The following is a 27,201-nucleotide window of genomic DNA, read 5'->3' as shown; positions in this document are numbered from 1 at the left end:
CAATTCCACTTTAACAATAAACCATGTAGAACAACGCTTGCCCACTATGCAATAAATACACAAGTTCCATGTTTTAAGCGCACTCTTTAAAAAAAAGCTACAAACAGCTGCAACTCGATCACACTAAATGCGATCACTCTCTAGCACAGTGTGTTTATCGTGCAGTTTCTACGCGAAAATTAGTTTTTACGTGCATAGGAAGGATACGCATGGGTAGGTTAGGGTAGGTTAAGTAGTGGTTTGGGGTGCGTGTGTATTATACGATTGGGTCGGATTAGTGGTGTGGGGTGCGTGTGTATTACACGCAATGAATTGCGTATCAAATGCACGCGAAAACTGCGTATCGTAAAAACTCATTTTCGCGTAAAACTTGCACGATAAACACACTGCGTGCTATAGAGACGCATTTACGTGAGAACAGGCTGATATTTGATATTTAAAAAAAAATGTCTACCCAAATAATTAAGACTGACAACAAAGAGGATGCCAGTTAGACATCGAAATCAGAGCAAAGACTTCTTTCACCAATACAACAAAATATGTATTAACTTATCTTACCTTCTCTTTATTAGGAAGTGTTTGTGTTCTGGTAAAAGTGTCTCCTCCATTAATACTGATCAGTTCTGCATCTGCAGGCGGATACTGCGCGGGGAAAACCACTACGTCACTCTTCAGTGTGTCCGAGCTAAAACACACGTCATACTGCTGAGTAGCTTTGGAGTAAGACCAGCTCCCGTCAGGGTGTGTGGTGATCATCGGGGCGCTGTACCTGCCCAAACTGCCGTCTGTCCTGTGGCATTTTACAGCTATCAAACTGATGAGGCTCAGTAAAAAGATGACGGACACACACACAATGGCGATCAGCAAATACAGATTTAAATCCGAGAAACTCTCCTCCTTTATCGGCGCATGTCTGAATGGGGTCTTGACGTCACCTGCGCTTTCAACAACCACAACATCAATAGACACAGTCGCTGACAGTGAGGGCTCTCCGTTATCACAAACCAAAATGACCAACGGGTGAGTTTTCAGGTCATTGTCACTCAATCTCCTCTTAGTCCTGATCTCCCCGCTGCTGGTTCCCATTCGGAACAGATTGTTTCCTTTGGGTTCAGAGATGTGGTAAGACAGCAGCGCATTGTAACCAGAATCTGCATCTACAGCCCTGATCTTGGCCACAAAGTAGCCCGCGTCAGCAGAATAGGGAATGTTCTCCGTGTTAACGGAACCGAGCTCGGAATAGGGCGCGAGAATCCCGGGACTGTTGTCATTCTCATCCAGGATAAAAACATTGACAGTCACGTTACTGCTGAGAGGAGGAACCCCAGAGTCTGTGGCCTGAACTTTAAACTGAAATGTTTTGATCTCCTCATAGTTAAACGTCTGTAAACTGTGTATATCTCCACTGTCAGAGTTTATGTTGATCATGGATGTTACCGGGCCGCTTTTAGAGCTTTCTAGTAAAGAATATGTTATCCGGGCATTATCACCTACATCAGGATCTAAAGCAGAGACTGTATGAATAACAGCTCCAATCTGACTGTTCTCTTTCACATAAACATTAATGACGGGCTCTGGAAAGCGCGGTGCGTTGTCATTCACATCAGAAACGTGTACAGCAATGACACTGGTGCTGGAGAGAGGCGGAGTCCCTTCATCAGTAGCTGTGATGGTCACGTTATACTCGCGCGCGCGCTCTCTGTCTAGAGGACCGTTAACAACTAATGTATAATAATTCTTGTACGAGTTCTGAACTTTAAAAGGAACAGATCCCTGAATCTTTAAGGTTACCTGTCCGTTTTTACCAGCATCATTATCAGTTACAGTTATCATTCCAACCATTGTGTCAATCGGAGCATCTTCTATTACAGTATTAAGCAACGATGTTACAGAGATTTTTGGAACATTATCGTTAATATCTACAATTTCCAGTAGCACTTTACAAAGAGACGCTCTTGGTGTATGTCCTTTATCTTTCGCCTGCACGCGGAGCTCCACAGCATTTTTTCTTTCATAATCCACATCACCGTTCACCGTAATCTCGCCAGTTTCCGGGTTTATTGAAAATGAATCGACGTTTTTATCATTGTTGTGGTTAACTAAAGCATAAACAATCTGACCATTTACGCCCCCATCTGGGTCGCTGGCCTGAACTGTAATAATGGAAGTACCAGGCGGTGCGTTTTCATTTACGCGAGCTTTATACAACGGTTTACTGAAAACAGGAATGTTATCGTTTACATCTTCCACATTTACAATAATCTGCATTGTTCCTGATCTTGGAGGTTTTCCTCCGTCTACAGCGGTCAGTGTGAGCTGGATCACAGACTGTTTCTCTCGATCTAAAGCTTTCTGCAGCACTAACTCAGCAGACACACTCTGGTCTCCACCGCCCTGAACATCCAGAGAAAAGTGTTCATTCGGACTCAGCTTGTAGCTCTTTACTGAATTACTGCCCACATCTGCGTCAAACGCGGTAGGTAGAGCGAATTGGTCCCCTGGAATAGCTAACTCCGTAATATTTATTGTTGTCTTCGAGGTACGAAATATTGGTGGATTATCATTAATATCTAGTACGTTTATCTCAAATCTATATATATTCAAAGGGGAGTTAACAATTGCTTCCAGAGGTAATGAACACTTCACATTCTGTTCGCATAGCTCCTCTCGGTCTATTCTCTCCTTAACGTGAAGAACACCCGTCTTTATATTCAAAACGAAATACCTTCCGTTGTTCTCCGACACAATTTCAAATCCACGTTTTTCAATGTCCTGTAGATTCAAGTTAAAATCCTTAGCTAAATTTCCAACAGTCGTGCCTGGGTTTGCCTCCTCCGATATGGAATACACAATCTGCCCATATGTAAAAATCCCACAGCGAAGAAAGACACCGAAAAATATCCACGATTTGAAAATATGTCCTTCTGTTAACGCCATTTTACAAAATCACTGTTACGCAAGTTAAATCACTGGAATCCTCCCGCATGTCTGTGAAATGTTTCTGCTAAATCCACGAGTGGACTGTATCCGAGGACAATGGCGGACGACTAACAAAGCCCGTGTGCAGGACGAACGAAGAAGGAAAATAAGGAGGAGCCTCGCCATGTCATGAAAGCTCACACAACAGTCAGATACTGACATCGCGCGGACAAATGTGACCATCACATCAACAAATCTACTGCAAAATATTCTCTGTTTTAAGTTATCATAAAATGTCAAATAAATAAACTGTAATTCTATCATAACTTCTATAAATAATCAGCCAGAATAAAATAGTTCTATAGAAAAATGGTTTAAAACTGTTTCAACTGTATGGCAAATAAACTAATTATTTAAAGGGTCAATTAAAATATTACTTGAACACCACAAAGACCCACAGACATATATTGATATTCAGAACATTATGGGAAAAATGTTTAAAGATGAAACGCATGTAAACAGAGTAAGCTTGCGATGCAAACCATTTAAGCAGCATGTGCGTTTTGGTAAATGTGTCACCTCGTGCCAAAATAAGTTTTTCTTTTTCTTTTAACCTGTATTGCGCAATATAAAAGTTATCATTCCAACAATGTGGGAAACAGAAACATGAGACGTTTCATGTCTGATACACCGTGACAAATATCTGCTAGGACGGGCGGTGTTCAGTACCATGAACAGCTCCAATTCCACTTTAACAATAAACCATGTAGAACAACGCTTGCCCACTATGCAATAAATACACAAGTTCAATGTTTTACGCGCACTCTAAAAAAAAAGCTACAAACAGCTCCAACTCGATCACACTAAATGTGATCACTCTCTATAGCACACAGTGTGTTTATCGTGCAGTTTATACGCGAAAATTAGTTGTTACGTGCATAGGAAGGATACGCATGGGTAGGTTAAGCAGTGGTTTGGGGTGCGTGTGTATTATACGATTGGGTCGGATTAGTGGTGTGGGGTGCGTGTGTATTACACGCAATGAATTGCGTATCAAATGCACGCGAAAACTGCGTATCGTAAAAACTAATTTTCGCGTATACATTGCACGATAAACACAATGCGTGCTATAGAGACAAGTTTACGTGAGAACAGGCTGGTATTTTATTTTTTAAAAAAAATGTCTACCCAAATAATTAAGACTGACAACAGAGAGGATGCCAGTTAGACATCGAAATCAGAGCAAATACTTCTTTCACCAATACAACAAAATATGTATTAACTTATCTTACCTTCTCTTTATTAGGAAGTGTTTGTGTTCTGGTAAAAGTGTCTCCTCCATTAATACTGATCAGTTCTGCATCTGCAGGCGGATACTGCGCGGGGAAAACCACTACGTCACTCTTCAGTGTGTCCGAGCTAAAACACACGTCATACTGCTGAGTAGCTTTGGAGTAAGACCAGCTCCCGTCAGGGTGTGTGGTGATCATCGGGGCGCTGTACCTGCCCAAACTGCCGTCTGTCCTGTGGCATTTTACAGCTATCAAACTGATGAGGCTCAGTAAAAAGATGGCGGACACACACACAATGGCGATCAGCAAATACAGATTTAAATCAGAGAAACTCTCCTCCTTTACCGGCGCATGTCTGAATGGGGTCTTGACGTCACCTGCGCTTTCAACAACCACAACATCAATAGACACAGTCGCTGACAGTGAGGGCTCTCCGTTATCACAAACCAAAATGACCAACGGGTGAGTTTTCAGGTCATTGTCACTCATTCTCCTCTTAGTCCTGATCTCCCCGCTGCTGGTTCCCATTCGGAACAGATTGTTTCCTTTGGGTTCAGAGATGTGGTAAGACAGCAGCGCATTGTAACCAGAATCTGCATCTACAGCCCTGATCTTGGCCACAAAGTAGCCCGCGTCAGCAGAATAGGGAATGTTCTCCGTGTTAACGGAACCGAGCTCGGAATAGGGCGCGAGAATCCCGGGACTGTTGTCATTCTCATCCAGGATACAAACATTTACAGTCACGTTACTGCTGAGAGGAGGAACACCAGAGTCTGTGGCCTGAACTTTAAACTGAAATGTTTTGATCTCCTCATAGTTAAACGTCTGTAAACTGTGTATATCTCCACTGTCAGAGTTTATGTTGATCATGGTTGTTACCGGGCCGCTTTTAGAGCTTTCTAGTAAAGAATATGTTATCCGGGCATTATCACCTACATCAGGATCTAAAGCAGAGACTGTATGAATAACAGCTCCAATCTGACTGTTCTCTTTCACATAAACATTAATGACGGGCTCTGGGAAGCGCGGCGCGTTGTCATTCACATCAGAAACGTGTACAGCAATGACACTGGTGCTGGAGAGAGGCGGAGTCCCTTCATCAGTAGCTGTGATGGTCACGTTATACTCGGACGCGCGCTCTCTGTCTAGGGGACCGTTAACAACTAATGTATAATAATTCTTGTACGAGTTCTGAACTTTAAAAGGAACAGATCCCTGAATCTTTAAGATTACCTGTCCGTTTTTACCAGCATCATTATCAGTTACAGTTATCATCCCAACCATTGTGTCAATCGGAGCATCTTCTTTTACAGAATTAACCAACGATGTTACAGAGATTTTTGGAACATTATCGTTAATATCTACAATTTCCAGTAGCACTTTACAAAGAGACGCTCTTGGTTTATGTCCTTTATCTTTCACCTGCACGCGGAGCTCCACAGCATTTTTTCTTTCATAATCCACATCACCTTTCACCGTAATCTCGCCAGTTTCCGGGTTTATTGAAAATGAATCGACGTTTTTATCATTGTTGTGGTTAACTAAAGCATAAAGAATTTGACTATTTACGCCCTCGTCTGGGTCGCTGGCCTGAACTGTAATAATGAAAGTACCCGGCGGCGCGTTTTCATTTACGCGAGCTTTATACAACGGTTTACTGAAAACAGGAATGTTATCGTTTACATCTTCGACATTTACTAGTATCTGCATTGTTCCTGATCTTGGAGGTTTTCCTCCGTCTACAGCGGTCAGTGTGAGCTGGATCACAGGCTGTTTCTCTCGATCTAAAGCTTTCTGCAGCACTAACTCAGCAGACACACTCTGATCTCCACCGCCCTGAACATCGAGAGAAAAGTGTTCATTTGGACTCAGCTTGTAGCTCTTTACTGAATTACTGCCCACATCTGCGTCAAACGCGCTTGGTAAAGCGAACTGCTCCCCTGGAAAAGCGGATTCAGAAATATTTAGGGTTGTCTTTGAGGTACGAAATATTGGTGGGTTATCATTAATATCTAGTACGTTTATCTCAAATCTATATATATTCAAAGGGGAGTTAACAATTGCTTCCAGAGGTAATGAACACTTCACATTCTGTTCGCATAGCTCCTCTCGGTCTATTCTCTCCTTAACGTGAAGAACACCAGTCTTTAAATTCAAATCGAAATACCTTCCGTTGTTCTCCGACACAATTTGAAATCCACGTCTTTCAATGTCCTGTAGATTCAAGTTAAAATCCTTAGCTAAATTTCCAACAGTCGTGCCTGGGATTGCCTCCTCCGATATGGAATACACAATCTGCCCATATGTAAAAATCCCACAGCGAAGAAAGACACCGAAAAATATCCAGCATTTGAAAATACGTCCTTCTGTTAACGCCATTTTACAAAATCACTTTTACGCAAGTTAAATCACTGGAATCCTCCCGCATGTCTGTAAAATGTTCCTGCTAAATCCACGAGTGGACTGTATCCGAGGACAATGGCGGACGACTAACAAAGCCCGTGTGCAGGACGAACGAAGAAGGAAAATAAGGAGGAGCCTCGCCATGTCATGAAAGCTCACACAACAGTCAGATACTGACATCGCGCGGACAAATGTGACCATCACATCAACAAATCTACTGCAAAATATTCTCTGTTTTAAGTTATCATAAAATGTCAAATAAATAAACTGTAATTCTATCATAACTTCTATAAATAATCAACCAGAATAAAATAGTTCTATAGAAAAATGGTTTAAAACTGTTTCAACTGTATGGCAAATAAACTAATTATTTAAAGGGTCAATTAAAATATTACTTGAACACCACAAAGACCCACAGACATATATTGATATTCAGAACATTATGGGAAAAATGTTTAAAGATGAAACGCATGTAAACAGAGTAAGCTTGCGATGCAAACCATTTAAGCAGCATGTGCGTTTTGGTAAATGTGTCACCTCGTGCCAAAATAAGTTTTTCTTTTTCTTTTAACCTGTATTGCGCAATATAAAAGTTATCATTCCAACAATGTGGGAAACAGAAACATGAGACGTTTCATGTCTGATACACCGTGACAAATATCTGCTAGGACGGGCGGTGTTCAGTACCATGAACAGCTCCAATTCCACTTTAACAATAAACCATGTAGAACAACGCTTGCCCACTATGCAATAAATACACAAGTTCAATGTTTTATGCGCACTCTAAAAAAAAAGCTACAAACAGCTCCAACTCGATCACACTAAATGTGATCACTCTCTATAGCACACAGTGTGTTTATCGTGCAGTTTATACGCGAAAATTAGTTTTTACGTGCATAGGAAGGATACGCATGGGTAGGTTAAGCAGTGGTTTGGGGTGCGTGTGTATTATACGATTGGGTCGGATTAGTGGTGTGGGGTGCGTGTGTATTACACGCAATGAATTGCGTATCAAATGCACGCGAAAACTGCGTATCGTAAAAACTCATTTTCGCGTATACATTGCACGATAAACACAATGCGTGCTATAGAGACAAGTTTACGTGAGAACAGGCTGGTATTTTATTTTTAAAAAAAAATGTCTACCCAAATAATTAAGACTGACAACAGAGAGGATGCCAGTTAGACATCGAAATCAGAGCAAATACTTCTTTCACCAATACAACAAAATATGTATTAACTTATCTTACCTTCTCTTTATTAGGAAGTGTTTGTGTTCTGGTAAAAGTGTCTCCTCCATTAATACTGATCAGTTCTGCATCTGCAGGCGGATACTGCGCGGGGAAAACCACTACGTCACTCTTCAGTGTGTCCGAGCTAAAACACACGTCATACTGCTGAGTAGCTTTGGAGTAAGACCAGCTCCCGTCAGGGTGTGTGGTGATCATCGGGGCGCTGTACCTGCCCAAACTGCCGTCTGTCCTGTGGCATTTTACAGCTATCAAACTGATGAGGCTCAGTAAAAAGATGGCGGACACACACACAATGGCGATCAGCAAATACAGATTTAAATCCGAGAAACTCTCCTCCTTTACCGGCGCATGTCTGAATGGGGTCTTGACGTCACCTGCGCTTTCAACAACCACAACATCAATAGACACAGTCGCTGACAGTGAGGGCTCTCCGTTATCACAAACCAAAATGACCAACGGGTGAGTTTTCAGGTCATTGTCACTCATTCTCCTCTTAGTCCTGATCTCCCCGCTGCTGGTTCCCATTCGGAACAGATTGTTTCCTTTGGGTTCAGAGATGTGGTAAGACAGCAGCGCATTGTAACCAGAATCTGCATCTACAGCCCTGATCTTGGCCACAAAGTAGCCCGCGTCAGCAGAATAGGGAATGTTCTCCGTGTTAACGGAACCGAGCTCGGAATAGGGCGCGAGAATCCCGGGACTGTTGTCATTCTCATCCAGGATAAAAACATTTACAGTCACGTTACTGCTGAGAGGAGGAACACCAGAGTCTGTGGCCTGAACTTTAAACTGAAATGTTTTGATCTCCTCATAATTAAACGTCTGTAAACTGTGTATATCTCCACTGTCAGAGTTTATGTTGATCATGGATGTTACCGGGCCGCTTTTAGAGCTTTCTAGTAAAGAATATGTTATCCGGGCATTATCACCTACATCAGGATCTAAAGCAGAGACTGTATGAATAACAGCTCCAATCTGACTGTTCTCTTTCACATAAACATTAATGACGGGCTCTGGGAAGCGCGGCGCGTTGTCATTCACATCAGAAACGTGTACAGCAATGACACTGGTGCTGGAGAGAGGCGGAGTCCCTTCATCAGTAGCTGTGATGGTCACGTTATACACGGACGCGCGCTCTCTGTCTAGAGGTCCGTTTACTACCAGCGAATATTTATTTTTGTAAGTATTTTGTACTTTGAATGGTACAGAATCGCGTATCTTAAGAATAACAGCACCGTTTTTAGCCGCATCCCCGTCTTTAACAGTTATCAACCCCACCATTGTATCCGCACCAGCGTCCTCTCTCACCGTTTCAGCGAGAGATGTCACTGATATTTCAGGTACATTATCGTTAATATCGATAATTTCAATTAAAACTTTACAGTGAGCCACTCTTGGGTTTTGGCCTTTATCTTTTGCCTGGACACGTATTTCAATTGCAGCATATTCTTCGTAGTCTATATTGCCTTGGACAGATATCAAACCGGAAGTGGAATCAATAGCAAATGGCATTATGTTTTTGTTAGAGTCATGATTGAGAAGAGAATAAACTACTTCGCCGTTCAGACCCTCATCTAAATCATTTGCATGAACAGTTATAACTGATGTACCATGTGGCGCATTCTCACTCACACGAGCTTTATAAAGTGATTTACTAAATACCGGAATGTTATCATTTACATCCTCAACATTTACGGTTATCTCCATTGTCCCTGATCTTGGAGGTTTCCCTCCATCTACAGCGGTCAATGTGAGATGAATTAAAGGCTGTTTCTCTCGATCTAAAGCTTTCTGCAGCACTAACTCCGCAGAAACACTCTGCTCTCCTGCGCTCTGTACATCGAGAGAAAAGTGTTCATTTGTACTGAGCTTGTAGCTCTTTATAGCATTACTGCCCACATCTGCGTCAAACGCGTTCTGTAACGGAAACCTCTCTCCTGGCAAAGCCAGCTCTGAAATATTCAGATATTTTTTCTCAGAGGCAAATGCAGGTGCATTGTCATTTATATCTAAAACGTTTACTTCAAAACGGTACATATTCAACGGAGAATTTACAATGGCCTCCAGTTCCACCACACATTTTAAGCTTCGTCCGCATAGCTCCTCTCTATCTATTCTGTCTTTAATATGAAGTGTTCCCGTCTTTCGATTTAGGTCGAAATACCTCTTATTCTGACCTGAAACGATACGAAATCCCCGAAGCTCCAGATCGTCTAAATTCAGGCTGAAGTCCTTTGCTAAATTCCCGACAGTTGTCCCCGGTTTTGCCTCCTCCGACACGGAATAAATAATCTGACCATTAGAGAATTTCCAAATGCAAAAAAACACTATGAGAAAGATCGACGTCTTTTGTCGTTGTCGCACCATTGTATCTGTATTCCGTAACCATAGCCGTTTGGAAACAAACAGATATTTCCAGAGGCAAGCACAAAACTGTGAATCTCTCAAACACAGACCGAAGACTGGAGAACAAAGCGCTCCGCAAGAAACAAAACACTCCCCAAACAGGGAGGAGCTTTGCAAAATGATGAACAGTGAAATGTGTAGAGTCATAGTGACATCTTGTGGAAAAAGATCAAATAAAATTTACGCATGCTGTACAGCGGGATAAAAAATTTGAATGTGATTACAGAAATATTTTCAATAATATACTGAGACTTTTTTCCACTCTCAAATCAGCTGAAAAGTGAATAATGATTAGGGTACGTTTTATTTATTATCTTTTTTTAATAAATATGTGTGTTTATTTTAAAAAAAACGTAAAAAATGTTTTCTTCATATTCCCATTTTTCGTCCTTTTAAGTTTATCTACTGTAGGCTATATATAACTATAACTTAAAGGGGACTAATAATTCAACCTAAAATAAAATAAAAACATAAAATAGCACTGCAATAAGGGACACCACCCTGTCACGAAAAAAGGAAATGAGATAGGCTTCAGGACCTCGGACAGCTACAATACTTACTACAAAACCATCATCACTGAGCGCAACCTTAAAACACAATGAGCGAAAATCAATACAATCAATTCAATTAGCTGATCAAGGAAATGCACATAAATGGAATTATAAAATAACATGAGGCCACGAAGAGTAGTAATGCTCTGAACAGTACAAAACCCAATCTTTCATTTGCTTTGGCATACATATTTTGCAACTTAGTGTCATTAAATGATAATATCTTACCTTGTCTTTATTAGGAAGTGTTTGTGTTCTGGTAAAAGTGTCTCCTCCATTAATACTGATCAGTTCTGCATCTGCAGGCGGAAATTGCGCGGGGAAAACCACTACGTCACTCTTCAGTGTGTCCGAGCTAAAACACACGTCATACTGCTGAGTAGCTTTGGAGTAAGACCAGCTCCCGTCAGGGTGTGTGGTGATCATCGGGGCGCTGTACCTGCCCAAACTGCCGTCTGTCCTGTGGCATTTTACAGCTATCAAACTGATGAGGCTCAGTAAAAAGATGACGGACACACACACAATGGCGATCAGCAAATACAGATTTAAATCCGAGAAACTCTCCTCCTTTATCGGCGCATGTCTGAATGGGGTCTTGACGTCACCTGCGCTTTCAACAACCACAACATCAATAGACACAGTCGCTGACAGTGAGGGCTCTCCGTTATCACAAACCAAAATGACCAACGGGTGAGTTTTCAGGTCATTGTCACTCATTCTCCTCTTAGTCCTGATCTCCCCGCTGCTGGCTCCCATTCGGAACAGATTGTTTCCTTTGGGTTCAGAGATGTGGTAAGACAGCAGCGCATTGTAACCAGAATCTGCATCTACAGCCCTGATCTTGGCCACAAAGTAGCCCGCGTCAGCAGAATAGGGAATGTTCTCCGTGTTAACGGAACCGAGCTCGGAATAGGGCGCGAGAATCCCGGGACTGTTGTCATTCTCATCCAGGATAAAAACATTTACAGTCACGTTACTGCTGAGAGGAGGAACACCAGAGTCTGTGGCCTGAACTTTAAACTGAAATGTTTTGATCTCCTCATAGTTAAACGTCTGTAAACTGTGTATATCTCCACTGTCAGAGTTTATGTTGATCATGGATGTTACCGGGCCGCGTTTAGAGCTTTCTAGTAAAGAATATGTTATCCGGGCATTATCACCTACATCAGGATCTAAAGCAGAGACTGTATGAATAACAGCTCCAATCTGACTGTTCTCTTTCACATAAACATTAATGACGGGCTCTGGGAAGCGCGGCGCGTTGTCATTCACATCAGAAACGTGTACAGCAATGACACTGGTGCTGGAGAGAGGCGGAGTCCCTTCATCAGTAGCTGTGATGGTCACGTTATACACGGACGCGCGCTCTCTGTCGAGAGGTCCATCTACCACTAGAGAATATTTATTCTTATAAGTATTCTGTATGCGAAAAGGTGGAGAATCGAGTATCTTTAGAACAACTGCACCATTTTTTCCACCGTCTCCGTCTTTAACGGTAACCAGTCCCACCATTGTACCAACAGTAGCGTCTTCTCTCACCGTTTCAGCGAGTGATGTGACGGAAATGTCAGGAACATTATCATTAACATCAATAATTTCAACTAAAACTTTACAATGACTAGCCCTGGGTTTTTGGCCTTTGTCTTTGGCTTGGACGCGAATTTCTACGGCATTGCTTGCTTCGTAATCAATGTTCCCCACAACAGAGATGAGGCCACTGACAGAATCAATGTTAAAAGCGTTAGCAACATTGTCATCATCACTGCGTATCAATGAATAAATAATTTCTCCGTTCAAGCCCTCGTCAGCGTCACTAGCGTGGACCGTGACCACAGAGGTGCCTGGAAGCGCATTTTCCATAATTCGTGTTTTGTAAAGAGATTGGCTAAATACAGGAATGTTATCATTTACATCCTCCACATTAATAATAATTAGTGATGTTCCTGATCTTGTAGGTTTCCCTCCGTCTATAGCGGTCAGAGTGAGCTGGATCACCGCTTGTTTCTCTCGATCTAAAGCTTTCTGCAGCACTAACTCAGCAGACACACTCTGCTCTCCTCCGCTCTGTACATCCAGAGAGAAATGCTCATTCGGGCTGAGCTTGTAGCTTTTCACCGAATTACTGCCCACATCCGCGTCAAACGCACTTGGTAAAGTAAATCTCTCGCCAGGGAAGGCTGATTCCACAATATTTAGTTCTGTCTTTGGTGACTTGAAAGTAGGAGTGTTATCGTTTATGTCTAAAACATTCACCTCCAGTCGATACATGTTTAAGGGGGAGTTAACAATGGCTTCTAATTCCAAAGAGCATTTGCTGCTCCTCCCGCACAACTGTTCCCTGTCTATTCTCTCTTTGACGAGGAGAAGACCACCTTTCAAATTAACATTGAAATACCTCTTATTTGGGCCTGAAACGATCTGAAACCCACGAAGCTCTAATTCCGGAAGATTTAGGTTCACATCCTTTGCTATATTTCCCACTGTGGTTCCCGGATCAGCCTCCTCTGATATTGAATAGACAATCTGTCCATCGGTAATATTCCAAATGGAAAACGCTGCTATAAAATACATCCACGATTTAAATCCTTGATTTGACATTTTCATAATTCCCTTTAAAATAGCCGTGTCATCCATGCGGTAATAAGCACTACGACGCCGTAATTCCTCACTGCTCCAGCAAAAACAGAGACACAGTAATGTGGCCTTTCACGAACAAAAGCCTCACGTGATAAACAGAACCCTCCCTTAACCGAGGAGGAGCTTTACAGCCGAGGTAAGAGAAAACCTCGGTCTCTGACGACACCGCGCGGACAAATTGAGGCGAAGTAGATAATTCAGTGAAAAGACAGCCAATGTCTAAAAGTGCCGTAGATGCATTTCAGAATTAATATTTTAGTCATATTATTTAACATTAATATTTATAGATGATTAAAATCTACCAAAACTTAGCTGTATGCGGTTTATGGTTGTATGTTTTGTCAGTGCACATTGCACACAACAAAAAAGGGGGGAAAAAAGGGAAAATTAAGTTTCGTTACTTTGAAAAGCTGTAGATACGTGCCATTTTTTTCTCCTGATATAAGACATAATAATATATCCCATCTTGGCGTTCAGACGCGAGGTGTTCAGGACCGCGGACAGCTCCAAAACAATTTTAAGAATAAACCATATAAAATAATGCAATGTCCACTGTGCAAAAACTTACGCCTGCACTCTAAACGAAAAACGATATTTTTCAAAACAATAAATAATCAAGACAACAAAGACGATGCCAGTTAGATATTCAGCTCATAATCGGAGCAAAGCCTCATATTGCCAGAAATAAAAAAGAAGGAAATTAGTAGAAAAATAAATAAAATAATAAACTAAGTATTATCTTATCTTACCTTCTCTTTATTAGGGAGTGTTTGTGTTCTGGTAAAAGTGTCTCCTCCATTAATACTGATCAGTTCTGCATCTGCAGGCGGATACTGCGCGGGGAAAACCACTACGTCACTCTTCAGTGTGTCCGAGCTAAAACACACGTCATACTGCTGAGTAGCTTTGGAGTAAGACCAGCTCCCGTCAGGGTGTGTGGTGATCATCGGGGCGCTGTACCTGCCCAAACTGCCGTCTGTCCTGTGGCATTTTACAGCTATCAAACTGATGAGGCTCAGTAAAAAGATGACGGACACACACACAATGGCGATCAGCAAATACAGATTTAAATCCGAGAAACTCTCCTCCTTTATCGGCGCATGTCTGAATGGGGTCTTGACGTCACCTGCGCTTTCAACAACCACGACATCAATAGACACAGTCGCTGACAGTGAGGGCTCTCCGTTATCACAAACCAAAATGACCAACGGGTGAGTTTTCAGGTCATTGTCACTCATTCTCCTCTTAGTCCTGATCTCCCCGCTGCTGGTTCCCATTCGGAACAGATTGTTTCCTTTGGGTTCAGAGATGTGGTAAGACAGCAGCGCATTGTAACCAGAATCTGCATCTACAGCCCTGATCTTGGCCACAAAGTAGCCCGCGTCAGCAGAATAGGGAATGTTCTCCGTGTTAACGGAACCGAGCTCGGAATAGGGCGCGAGAATCCCGGGACTGTTGTCATTCTCATCCAGGATAAAAACATTGACAGTCACGTTACTGCTGAGAGGAGGAACACCAGAGTCTGTGGCCTGAACTTTAAACTGAAATGTTTTGATCTCCTCATAGTTAAACGTCTGTAAACTGTGTATATCTCCACTGTCAGAGTTTATGTTGATCATGGATGTTACCGGGCCGCTTTTAGAGCTTTCTAGTAAAGAATATGTTATCCGGGCATTATCACCTACATCAGGATCTAAAGCAGAGACTGTATGAATAACAGCTCCAATCTGACTGTTCTCTTTCACATAAACATTAATGACGGGCTCTGGGAAGCGCGGCGCGTTGTCATTCACATCAGAAACGTGTACAGCAATGACACTGGTGCTGGAGAGAGGCGGAGTCCCTTCATCAGTAGCTGTGATGGTCACGTTATACACGGACGCGCGCTCTCTGTCTAGAGGTCCATCTACCACTAGAGAATATTTATTTTTATAGGTGTTTTGCAATACAAATGGAAGGGAATCAATTATTTTCAATTTTACAGATCCATTTTCACCAGAATCACTATCTTTTACTGTAATCAGACCGACCATTGTCCCTTTTGGTGAACCTTCCTTAACAACATTAACAAGAGACGTAACAGATATTTCAGGGATATTGTCGTTAACGTCCATTATTTCGACCAATACTTTACAATGAGCTGCTCTTGGAAGCGAACCTCTATCTTTCGCTTGCACACGTATTTCAATAGCATTGTTTGACTCATGGTCTAATCTACCTTTAACTGTAATTTCACCAGACACTTGATTAATTGCGAAAGATTCAATGTGTTTATCATTAACATGTTTTATGAATGAGTATACTACCTCTCCGTTTATTCCTTCGTCCGCATCACTCGCGTGTACTGTAATAACGGAAGTTCCAATGGGAACATTTTCTGGAATTCGAGTTTTGTAAAGTGACTTTGTAAACACAGGAATATTGTCGTTCGCATCTATGATATTAACAATTACATTTATTGTCCCTGTCCTTGGAGGTTTTCCTCCGTCTACAGCGGTCAGTGTGAGCTGGATCACAGGCTGTTTCTCTCGATCTAAAGCTTTCTGCAGCACTAACTCAGCAGACACACTCTGCTCTCCTCCGCTCTGTACATCCAGAGAGAAATGCTCATTCGGACTCAGCTTGTAGCTTTTTACTGAATTACTGCCCACATCCGCATCATCAGCACTTGGTAAAGAATATTTTTCCCCTATAAATGCCGCCTCAGATACATTTAATTGTAACGACGAGGAGTGAAATGTGGGAGAATTGTCGTTTATATCCAAAACATTTACTTCAAATCGGTACATGTTCAATGGCGAATTAACAATGGCCTCCAACTCTAAAGCACATTTTAAGCTGCGTTCGCATAGCTCCTCTCTGTCTATTTTCTCTTTAATTTGCAGTATTCCCGTTTTCATATTTACATCGAAATACCTCTTGTTGGGTCCAGAAGCGATCTGAAATCCACGGTGTTCCAGTTCTTGCAAATTAAGGTTTAAATCTTTGACTATATTGCCGACGGTAGTCCCAGGACTGGCCTCCTCTGACACAGAAAATACAATTTGCCCAGAAAACATCCTCGGAAGGGAATAAAATACAATCAGATATATCCACAATATGTTTCGTTCCTTTAGTGAATTCGCCATGATCCGTCAACACCACATCCAGGAGAACAAACTAAACACATTCGCACATCGCTGTAAAATAAACCATGTACTGCGCTGCAAATCAGAAATCCTCTATTGTGGCTTCTCACGAACAAAGCACTGCTCGAGCGCAAACGCCCTGCCCCAAAACAGGGAGGAGTCATACGAGAATAATACAAATAATAATAATTTCAACGCAGGTCGCTGATGACACCTTGTGGATGTACATAGCTAGTGTGGAAATGAGAAAAAAATATATATTGGAAGGCTAAATATGTTATAGGTGCAATGGACAAAGTCTGTCTGAATCTGTACTGTTGAACGTGAGCGAAAATGTCTCTTTGTGACACATTTTCGCTGAGCATGAGTTGAAAACACAAGTAAAGGAAACACATTGTAAAAAAAGTAAAATAATAATAATGCAAAGATTATGAAATGGTAACTGGATAAAAATAAATCCAATAAATAAGTGTAAAATACTTTATAATTATATATATATATATATATAAATCTAATATTTATTGATGAGGAACATTTGTGTGACATGAGTTTAGAAAGCCAATAGACACAAACGCTCATGTAGTTTACAAACTGCAATTAAAAACAGGCAAACCGCAATTACATAAAAACAAGAGATAAAAATACTAAACAAATGAAGCCATCTGTAAAATGCATGATCGTAAAGTCTTTGAAATTGATAGTCAGTGATATCAGCACCATGGACAGCATAAACTACAGGGGGGAAAAAACTCCTGGCACAGAGCGAACAAACAATAAAATATTAAGCTTATATATGGAATGTAAATGCGAATCAACCTGCCAGCAAGCCACCATGTAAAAGTCAACAATAAATTAACAATTCTGAATGTCTTACCTTCTCTTTATTAGGGAGTGTTTGTGTTCTGGTAAAAGTGTCTCCTCCATTAATACTGATCAGTTCTGCATCTGCAGGCGGAAATTGCGCGGGGAAAACCACTACGTCACTCTTCAGTGTGTCCGAGCTAAAACACACGTCATACTGCTGAGTAGCTTTGGAGTAAGACCAGCTCCCGTCAGGGTGTGTGGTGATCATCGGGGCGCTGTACCTGCCCAAACTGCCGTCTGTCCTGTGGCATTTTACAGCTATCAAACTGATGAGGCTCAGTAAAAAGATGACGGACACACACACAATGGCGATCAGCAAATACAGATTTAAATCCGAGAAACTCTCCTCCTTTATCGGCGCATGTCTGAATGGGGTCTTGACGTCACCTGTGCTTTCAACAACCACGACATCAATAGACACAGTCGCTGACAGTGAGGGCTCTCCGTTATCACAAACCAAAATGACCAACGGGTGAGTTTTCAGGTCATTGTCGCTCATTCTCCTCTTAGTTTTGATCTCCCCGCTGCTGGTTCCCATTCGGAACAGATTGTTTCCTTTGGGTTCAGAGATGTGGTAAGACAGCAGCGCATTGTAACCAGAATCTGCATCTACAGCCCTGATCTTGGCCACAAAGTAGCCCGCGTCAGCAGAATAGGGAATGTTCTCCGTGTTAACGGAACCGAGCTCGGAATAGGGCGCGAGAATCCCGGGACTGTTGTCATTCTCATCCAGGATAAAAACATTTACAGTCACGTTACTGCTGAGAGGAGGAACACCAGAGTCTGTGGCCTGAACTTTAAACTGAAATGTTTTGATCTCCTCATAGTTAAACGACTGCAAACTGTGTATATCTCCACTGTCAGAGTTTATGTTGATCATGGATGTTACCGGGCCGCTTTTAGAGCTTTCTAGTAAAGAATATGTTATCCGGGCATTATCACCTACATCAGGATCTAAAGCAGAGACTGTATGAATAACAGCTCCAATCTGACTGTTCTCTTTCACATAAACATTAATGACGGGCTCTGGAAAGCGCGGCGCGTTGTCATTCACATCAGAAACGTGTACAGCAATGACACTGGTGCTGGAGAGAGGCGGAGTCCCTTCATCAGTAGCTGTGATGGTCACGTTATACACGGACGCGCGCTCTCTGTCTAGAGGACCGTTTACCACTAGTGAATAATAATTTTTGTAATTCGTCTCAAGTTTAAAAGGCACTTTGTTGGACACAACGCAATTAACTAAACCGTTTTTGCCGCCGTCCCTGTCAATCACTGACACTAGAGCGACAGCAGTGCCAATACTGGCGTCCTCTTTCACTGTACTGAGGAGTGACGTCACGGTTATCTCTGGCTCGTTGTCATTAATATCCAGCACCTCCACCAGGACTTTGCAGTGCGTGGACATCGGAGGCTGCCCTTTATCACTGGCCTGTGCGCGGATCTCAAATGCGTTGTTCTCCTCGAAATCTATATTGCCTTTGACTGTGATTGCGCCAGAATTCGGATCAATATCAAAAATCTGCAGGATTTTACTCTGATCTCTTTTACTCATAGAATAAACAATATCACTGTTACTTCCTTCATCCAGGTCTGTTGCATTTAACACAACAACTGTCGTTCCAATAGCCACGTTTTCAAGAACGGTTGTTTTATATAGGGGCTTACTAAAAACGGGAGTATTATCATTAATATCTAAAACTTTAATAATTATCAGAGATGTGCCGGTTTTAGAGGGGGTTCCTCCGTCTACAGCGGTCAGTGTGAGCTGGATCACAGGCTGTTTCTCTCGATCTAAAGCTTTCTGCAGCACTAACTCAGCAGACACACTCTGCTCTCCTCCTTTGTGTACAGCTAACGAAAAATACTCATTCGAGCTTAGCTTGTAAGAATTTACAGAATTTTTCCCAACATCTGCGTCTGTAGCGTGATGGAGAGAAAATCTAACTCCTGGGAAGGTGGTCTCAGCTATTTCTATCGTTTGTGATTTTTCGCTAAAAGACGGAGAATTGTCATTAACATCCACAATATTAACCTCTATTTGATAAAGCTTTAATGGATTGTTGATAACCGCTTCTACATTGACTGAACATTTAAGTGCTTTGGCACAAAGCTCCTCTCTGTCTATTCTTTCGCTTACATACAGAAACCCAGTTTTAAGATTTACCTCGAAATATTTTTTCTTGGATCCCGTGACAATCTGAAACATGCGCGACTCCAGTTCCTGAACATTAAGGTTTAGATCCTTAGCGATATTTCCCACTGATGTTCCCGGATTCACCTCCTCTGAAACGGAATAAGAGAGCTGCCCTGACACCGCGTCCCAACAACACTCTAAAACAACGAACACAATACAGAACACAATAGATTTCCTTCTGTACGTCGAGAGCATTGCGACATCCGATGAAATCCGTGCAATAATCCACGAAATAAAAGAGTATTCCAAGTCCATCAATTCGAGTAAAGAAGAATTAGACAATATTCCATTTTATCGAGGAGAAAACACGAGGCCTCCGTACACTCTTCTGATCCAGTCTCTCTGAAACAAAGCCCTGTGAAATCTCCTCCCCACTAAAACCAGGAGGAGCTTCGAGACACGGAGATAATTCGAGATTCAACGGTCTATAGTGACACCAAGCGGATTTATGAATTAATTTCTAGCAAAAAAAAAAAAAATTATAACACCATTTTATATGGATTAGGCTATGTCATACCGAATTGCAGTTAGCTGTCATATTTCAAAAGATATTCAATAAGACGAAAAAAATAAGATATTTCAGCGTGAACATATAGAGGATTATAGGACATTTTCACCATCAAAACATGCTAACTTTTTTCATTTTAGTTTTGTTTATTCATCTTTCATATCAAGTGAAATGTCTATATTTCGAAGCAGCTTGACATATCATAATGAGCAACATGCAGTTCTATAATTATATTTTCCTTTTCCTTAATAAGATCATATGAAATGAATAAATGTATACATTTAATCGCATAAATAAAAATACATTTAAATTAGCGGTATTTCAGTTCTTCATTTGTAGGGCATCTCTGTCATTTCACAATTTAAACAAGTCTGTAAGCACTAAACAACTTCTTTTTTTTAAAGATTAGTTCATTAGTAAAAGGAGAAACATTAGTAGTTATTGCGCCGATGTGCATTTCAAACAAGTCACGACCACAATCTAGTTCAGAACCACGGACAGCTCCACCAAAGCGCAACATTTATTTTTTATATAAGTTATTCATATAAGTATGTATATTTCTGAAAAACACAATTAACCATTAAGTACTTTTAAGTATCAGAATATATAGTTGTGTATTTTAACCAAGAACTGATAAGAATGTAAATGTGTATCTTGAAATGCAATGTAAGTGGCTTTGGATAAAAGCGTCTGCCAAATGCATGAATGTAAATCACAGGTCAACGAGAGGAAAAAATACAAATCCCAGTCACAAAAGAAAACAAATAATCGCAATTAAATCTCTTACCTTCTCTTTATTTGGAAGTGTTTGTGTTCTGGTAAAAGTGTCTCCTCCATTAATACTGATCAGTTCTGCATCTGCAGGCGGAAATTGCGCGGGGAAAACCACTACGTCACTCTTCAGTGTGTCCGAGCTAAAACACACGTCATACTGCTGAGTAGCTTTGGAGTAAGACCAGCTCCCGTCAGGGTGTGTGGTGATCATCGGGGCGCTGTACCTGCCCAAACTGCCGTCTGTCCTGTGGCATTTTACAGCTATCAAACTGATGAGGCTCAGTAAAAAGATGACGGACACACACACAATGGCGATCAGCAAATACAGATTTAAATCCGAGAAACTCTCCTCCTTTATCGGCGCATGTCTGAATGGGGTCTTGACGTCACCTGCGCTTTCAACAACCACAACATCAATAGACACAGTCGCTGACAGTGAGGGCTCTCCGTTATCACAAACCAAAATGACCAACGGGTGAGTTTTCAGGTCATTGTCGCTCATTCTCCTCTTAGTCCTGATCTCCCCGCTGCTGGTTCCCATTCGGAACAGATTGTTTCCTTTGGGTTCAGAGATGTGGTAAGACAGCAGCGCATTGTAACCAGAATCTGCATCTACAGCCCTGATCTTGGCCACAAAGTAGCCCGCGTCAGCAGAATAGGGAATGTTCTCCGTGTTAACGGAACCGAGCTCGGAATAGGGCGCGAGAATCCCGGGACTGTTGTCATTCTCATCCAGGATAAAAACATTTACAGTCACGTTACTGTTGAGAGGAGGAACACCAGAGTCTGTGGCCTGAACTTTAAACTGAAATGTTTTGATCTCCTCATAGTTAAACGTCTGTAAACTGTGTATATCTCCACTGTCAGAGTTTATGTTGATCATGGATGTTACCGGGCCGCTTTTAGAGCTTTCTAGTAAAGAATATGTTATCCGGGCATTATCACCTACATCAGGATCTAAAGCAGAGACTGTATGAATAACAGCTCCAATCTGACTGTTCTCTTTCACATAAACATTAATGACGGGCTCTGGGAAGCGCGGCGCGTTGTCATTCACATCAGAAACGTGTACAGCAATGACACTGGTGCTGGAGAGAGGCGGAGTCCCTTCATCAGTAGCTGTGATGGTCACGTTATACTCGGATGCGCGCTCTCTGTCTAGGGGACCATCTATCACTAAGGAATATCTGTTTTTATAAGTATTCTCTAATTTAAATTTTACAGAGTCCTTTATTTTAAGTTGCACGACACCATTTTTACCGGCGTCGCCATCTTTTACTGTGATTAAGCCCACCATTGTACCTGGAGACGAATCCTCTCTCACTTCATTTAGCAAAGACATTATGCTTATTTCTGGTATGTTATCATTTACATCAATTATTTCGAGTAAGACTTTACAATATGATGCTCGTGGGTTTTGTCCTTTATCCTCGGCCTGAACGCGAATCTCAACTGCTGGAGATTTTTCATAATCTACTGGACCTTTAACAGTTATTTCGCCAGTAACTGGATTGATGGAAAAAGCGTTTACACTGTTATCATTATCATGATTTATAAACGAGTATATGACTTCGCCATTAAGACCCTCGTCTGCATCTTTTGCGTTCACAGTGATCACAGAAGCACCGATAGGTGAATTCTCTGCTATTTGCGCTTTATAAAGTGGCTTGTTGAACACAGGAATATTATCGTTCACATCTACTACATTAACTATTATCTGTGTCATACCAAACCTCGGAGGTTTCCCTCCGTCAACAGCGGTCAGTGTGAGCTGGATTACCGCTTGTTTCTCTCGATCTAAAGCTTTCTGCAGCACTAACTCGGCAGACACACTCTGCTCTCCTCCGCTCTGTACATCCAGAGAAAAGTGTTCATTTGAACTCAGCTTGTAGCTTTTTACTGCATTTACTCCAACATCAAGATCGAATGCACTTGGTAATGTAAATCTCTGCCCAGGGTATGTCTGTTCAGAAATATTAAGATATAGTTTTGAGGTGCGAAATCCCGGTGCATTGTCGTTAACATCTAAAATATTTACCTCAAATCTGTATATGTTCATTGGCGCAGTAACAATGGCCTCCAACTCTAAAGCGCATTTAGAGCTCCGACCACACAGCTCCTCTCTGTCTATCTTTTCTCTAACAAAGAGAACTCCATTCTTTGCATTAAGATCAACATATCTTTTGTTGGGCCCTGTGACGATTTGAAATCCCCTTCTCTCAAGGTCTTGTACATTCAGGTTTAGATCCTTTGCTAAATTTCCTACCGTGGTCCCGTTGTTCACCTCCTCCGGCACAGAATAAACAATCTGCCCGTTTGCGTAATTCCAGATATTAAAGAAAAACATAATAAAGATCCATTTAAAGCACCAACGATCATCTGTTATGTCCATATTTCCGTCCGTTAGTAAGACTGGCGGTTAAACAGGATAAATATAATTTGTATATTCCATAACAGGCTTACTGCTTTCGCAAAGACACCGAGATAGCAACTCCAAGGCGGACAGGGCTCTCGAACAAAGACCTCTGACGAGGCGAGGATCCCTGCCCAACGAAAGGAGGAGCTTCACAAAGACACTAAAAAACTTACATGGGTTGCCAGTGACATCGTGTGGCCAAACATGCTCAATATGCAACATTTTCTGATCACTAAAATGCATACCATATTAAAAAAGAAAATGTTGAAAAGAATCCACCAGATATTGATAAATAAAGCAAAAGGTACCCATCGCCATCACATAATTTTATATACTTTGAAAACATAATATAAAGACATATACAAACATAATTTTTGTCTTAGTATAAAATTATAAGTGTTATTGTTAGTATTTGTTGTTAAAATGGTAAGCCATTGGATCGCTCTTGAAATAACTTTCAACATCACGAAATAAACAGATTCAGCATTGCAGACGCGCGTCTTGTTCGCTATATTTGTGGGGACTCTCCATAGATGTATTGTTTTTTTTATACTAGAAACTGTAAATTATATGCCCTAACACTAACGCCTAAACCTACCCATTACAGAAAACTTCTGAGTTTTTATATAAAAACATTTAAAATCAATATAGGTCCCATACGGTGACAAGAGTCCCATGAGTCAGTGTGCATTCCACTGGGAAAGAAAAACATGTACATACACTAATTCTTGATATAAAAACAAGAAACAAATATCTCACTTCAGAAAACGGGCCTTACCTTCTCTTTATTAGGGAGTGTTTGTGTTCTGGTAAAAGTGTCTCCTCCATTAATACTGATCAGTTCTGCATCTGCTGGCGGAAATTGCGCGGGGAAAACCACTACGTCACTCTTCAGTGTGTCCGAGCTAAAACACACGTCATACTGCTGAGTAGCTTTGGAGTAAGACCAGCTCCCGTCAGGGTGTGTGGTGATCATCGGGGCGCTGTACCTGCCCAAACTGCCGTCTGTCCTGTGGCATTTTACAGCTATCAAACTGATGAGGCTCAGTAAAAAGATGACGGACACACACACAATGGCGATCAGCAAATACAGATTTAAATCCGAGAAACTCTCCTCCTTTATCGGCGCATGTCTGAATGGGGTCTTGACGTCACCTGCGCTTTCAACAACCACAACATCAATAGACACAGTCGCGGACAGTGAGGGCTCTCCGTTATCACAAACCAAAATGACCAACGGGTGAGTTTTCAGGTCATTGTCACTCATTCTCCTCTTAGTCCTGATCTCCCCGCTGCTGGTTCCCATTCGGAACAGATTGTTTCCTTTGGGTTCAGAGATGTGGTAAGACAGCAGCGCATTGTAACCAGAATCTGCATCTACAGCCCTGATCTTGGCCACAAAGTAGCCCGCGTCCGCAGAATAGGGAATGTTCTCCGTGTTAACGGAACCGAGCTCGGAATAGGGCGCGAGAATCCCGGGACTGTTGTCATTCTCATCCAGGATAAAAACATTGACAGTCACGTTACTGCTGAGAGGAGGAACACCAGAGTCTGTGGCCTGAACTTTAAACTGAAATGTTTTGATCTCCTCATAGTTAAACGTCTGCAAACTGTGTATATCTCCACTGTCAGAGTTTATGTTGATCATGGATGTTACCGGGCCGCTTTTAGAGCTTTCTAGTAAAGAATATGTTATCCGGGCATTATCACCTACATCAGGATCTAAAGCGGAAACTGTATGAATAACAGCTCCAATCTGACTGTTCTCTTTCACATAAACATTAATGACGGGCTCTGGAAAGCGCGGCGCGTTGTCATTCACATCAGAAACGTGTACAGCAATGACACTGGTGCTGGAGAGAGGCGGAGTCCCTTCATCAGTAGCTGTGATGGTCACGTTATACTCGGACGTGCGCTCTCTGTCTAGAGGACCGTTTACCACTAGAGAATAATAATTTTTGTAATTCGTCTCAAGTTTAAAAGGCACTTTGTTGGACACAACGCAATTAACTAAACCGTTTTTGCCGCCGTCCCTGTCAATCACTGACACTAGAGCGACAGCAGTGCCAATACTGGCGTCCTCTTTCACTGTACTGAGGAGTGACGTCACGGTTATCTCTGGCTCGTTGTCATTAATATCCAGCACCTCCACCAGGACTTTGCAGTGCGTGGACATCGGAGGCTGCCCTTTATCACTGGCCTGTGCGCGGATCTCAAATGCGTTATTTTTCTCGAAATCTATATTGCCTTTGACTGTGATTGCGCCAGAATTCGGATCAATATGAAATATATCCAAAATGTGATCTTGGTCTGTATCTCTTAGTGAGTAAACGATCTCACTATTGGTACCCTCATCTTTGTCTGTTGCGTTTATAATTATTACAGTGGTACCAATTGGCACGTTTTCAACAAGACTAGCTTTATATAAGGGGCGACTAAATTCAGGAGCATTATCATTATTATCTAAAATCTTAATAATTATCTGAGACGTGCCCGATCTCGGTGGATTTCCTCCATCTGCAGCGGTAAGAGTAAGCTTGATAACTGGCTGTTTCTCTCGATCTAAAGCTTTTTGTAGAACTAGCTCGGCAGACACACTCTGCTCTCCTCCTTTGTGCACAGCTAAAGAAAAATACTCATTTTGACTTAATTTATATGTGCTCACTGTATTTTTTCCTACATCCGCATCAGACGCATAAGAAAGAGGGAATTTTACGCCTGGTAAAGTGTTCTCCGCGATGTCTAAATATTGAGTTTTGGCATTAAAAGACGGAGAATTGTCATTAACATCCACAATATTAACCTCTATTTGATAAAGCTTTAATGGATTGTTGATAACCGCTTCTACATTGACTGAACATTTAAGTGCTTTGGCACAAAGCTCCTCTCGGTCTATTCTTTCGCTTACATACAGAAACCCAGTTTTAAGATTTACCTCGAAATATTTTTTCTTGGATCCCGTGACAATCTGAAACATGCGCGACTCCAGTTCCTGAACATTAAGGTTTAGATCCTTAGCGATATTTCCCACTGATGTTCCCGGATTCACCTCCTCTGAAACGGAATAAGAGAGCTGCCCTGACACCGCGTCCCAACAACACTCTAAAACAACGAACACAATACAGATCACAATAGATTTCCTTCTGTCCGTCGAGAGCATTGCGACATCCGATGAAATCCGTGCAATAATCCACGAAATAAAAGAGTATTCCAAGCTCATCAATTCGAGTAAAGAAGAATTAGACAATATTCCATTTTATCGAGGAGAAAACACGAGGCCTCCGTACACTCTTCTGATGCAGTCTCTCTGAAACAAAGCCCTGCGAAATCTCCTCCCCACTAAACCAGGAGGAGCTTCGAGACACGGAGATAATTCGAGATGCAACGGTCTATAGTGACACCAAGCGGATTTATGAATTAATAGCCACACACACACACAAACTATTATCACAAATGGATGATGTTCATCCCGATTTTCATATAGGCCTAAGTTTAATAATTCAACTAATGCTCTAAGAAGTTTTTTCCTTTTTTTTATCTTTCAGCGTGTCCATTATCTGATAGAATCGTGGGGCATTTTCACTATCACAACAAGTAAACTATTTCCCCCCAATGCAGTCCTTCATATCAAGAAAAAGAGTTGCATTCTCAAAGAAACCTCCCAGATTTAATGATTACTATTTTAGAAGGTTTCACTGCTAATATGAACTAAACACAAAAATAAGAACTAAATTAAGTGAAAAAAATAGCTGTCAAACCTGTGCATTTCAAACATGTTAAAATCACTCTCTAGTTCAGAACCACGGACAGTTCCACACAATATTTTTTGCAAGACTTTAAAAAAATATTTTGT

At 41.6% G+C, this 27,201-nt stretch overlaps 7 protein-coding genes across 8 annotated transcripts in view; all 7 read right to left on the bottom strand.

Moving 5' to 3' along the window:
• The window catches only part of LOC307008668 (protocadherin alpha-C2-like), a gene marked incomplete at its 5' end in the record, with an annotated part of 159,621 nt that overhangs the window by 56,785 nt on the left and 75,635 nt on the right, over positions 1 to 27,201 (bottom strand). The window contains one exon of one of the 2 annotated variants that reach the window (XM_079631666.1): positions 24,127 to 26,586. The exons of the other annotated variant lie outside the window; for it this stretch is intronic. Within the exon in view, the coding sequence (XP_079487792.1) occupies positions 24,127 to 26,568 (2,442 nt within the window). Of the gene's footprint in view, positions 1 to 24,126; positions 26,587 to 27,201 lie in introns of those variants that run through there. 2 annotated transcript variants of the gene reach the window in all.
• On the bottom strand, positions 550 to 3,016 carry LOC307008673 (protocadherin alpha-3-like; the record flags this gene model as incomplete). The annotated part of the gene is made up of 1 exon (XM_079631678.1): positions 550 to 3,016. Exon 1 carries the CDS (start codon positions 2,935 to 2,937, stop codon positions 550 to 552), a length of 2,388 nt encoding a protein of 795 aa, XP_079487804.1. The 5' UTR covers positions 2,938 to 3,016.
• Positions 4,203 to 6,590, bottom strand: LOC307008674 (protocadherin alpha-3-like; the record flags this gene model as incomplete). The annotated part of the gene is made up of 1 exon (XM_079631679.1): positions 4,203 to 6,590. One exon carries the CDS (start codon positions 6,588 to 6,590, stop codon positions 4,203 to 4,205), a length of 2,388 nt encoding a protein of 795 aa, XP_079487805.1.
• Positions 7,190 to 10,234, bottom strand: LOC307008020 (protocadherin alpha-3-like; the record flags this gene model as incomplete). The annotated part of the gene is made up of 1 exon (XM_079630580.1): positions 7,190 to 10,234. The coding sequence occupies one exon, from the start codon at positions 10,232 to 10,234 to the stop codon at positions 7,856 to 7,858; it is 2,379 nt and encodes a 792-aa protein (XP_079486706.1). The 3' UTR covers positions 7,190 to 7,855.
• LOC307008670 (protocadherin alpha-3-like) lies at positions 10,602 to 13,423 on the bottom strand. The gene has a single exon (XM_079631675.1). It carries the CDS (start codon positions 13,420 to 13,422, stop codon positions 10,933 to 10,935), a length of 2,490 nt encoding a protein of 829 aa, XP_079487801.1. The 5' UTR covers position 13,423; the 3' UTR covers positions 10,602 to 10,932.
• LOC307008675 (protocadherin alpha-3-like) lies at positions 14,202 to 16,683 on the bottom strand (the record flags this gene model as incomplete). The annotated part of the gene is made up of 1 exon (XM_079631680.1): positions 14,202 to 16,683. The coding sequence occupies exon 1, from the start codon at positions 16,587 to 16,589 to the stop codon at positions 14,202 to 14,204; it is 2,388 nt and encodes a 795-aa protein (XP_079487806.1). The 5' UTR covers positions 16,590 to 16,683.
• On the bottom strand, positions 17,431 to 19,988 carry LOC307008019 (protocadherin alpha-3-like; the record flags this gene model as incomplete). Its single annotated transcript, XM_079630579.1, has 1 exon — positions 17,431 to 19,988. Exon 1 carries the CDS (start codon positions 19,903 to 19,905, stop codon positions 17,431 to 17,433), a length of 2,475 nt encoding a protein of 824 aa, XP_079486705.1. The 5' UTR covers positions 19,906 to 19,988.

Source organism: Phoxinus phoxinus (assembly GCF_949152265.1).
Source record: "Phoxinus phoxinus genome assembly, chromosome: 12".
Lineage (NCBI taxonomy): Eukaryota > Metazoa > Chordata > Actinopteri > Cypriniformes > Leuciscidae > Phoxinus > Phoxinus phoxinus.
The sequence above is the reverse complement of the archived record's forward strand: the minus strand, read 5'-3'. Positions and strand labels throughout refer to the sequence as shown.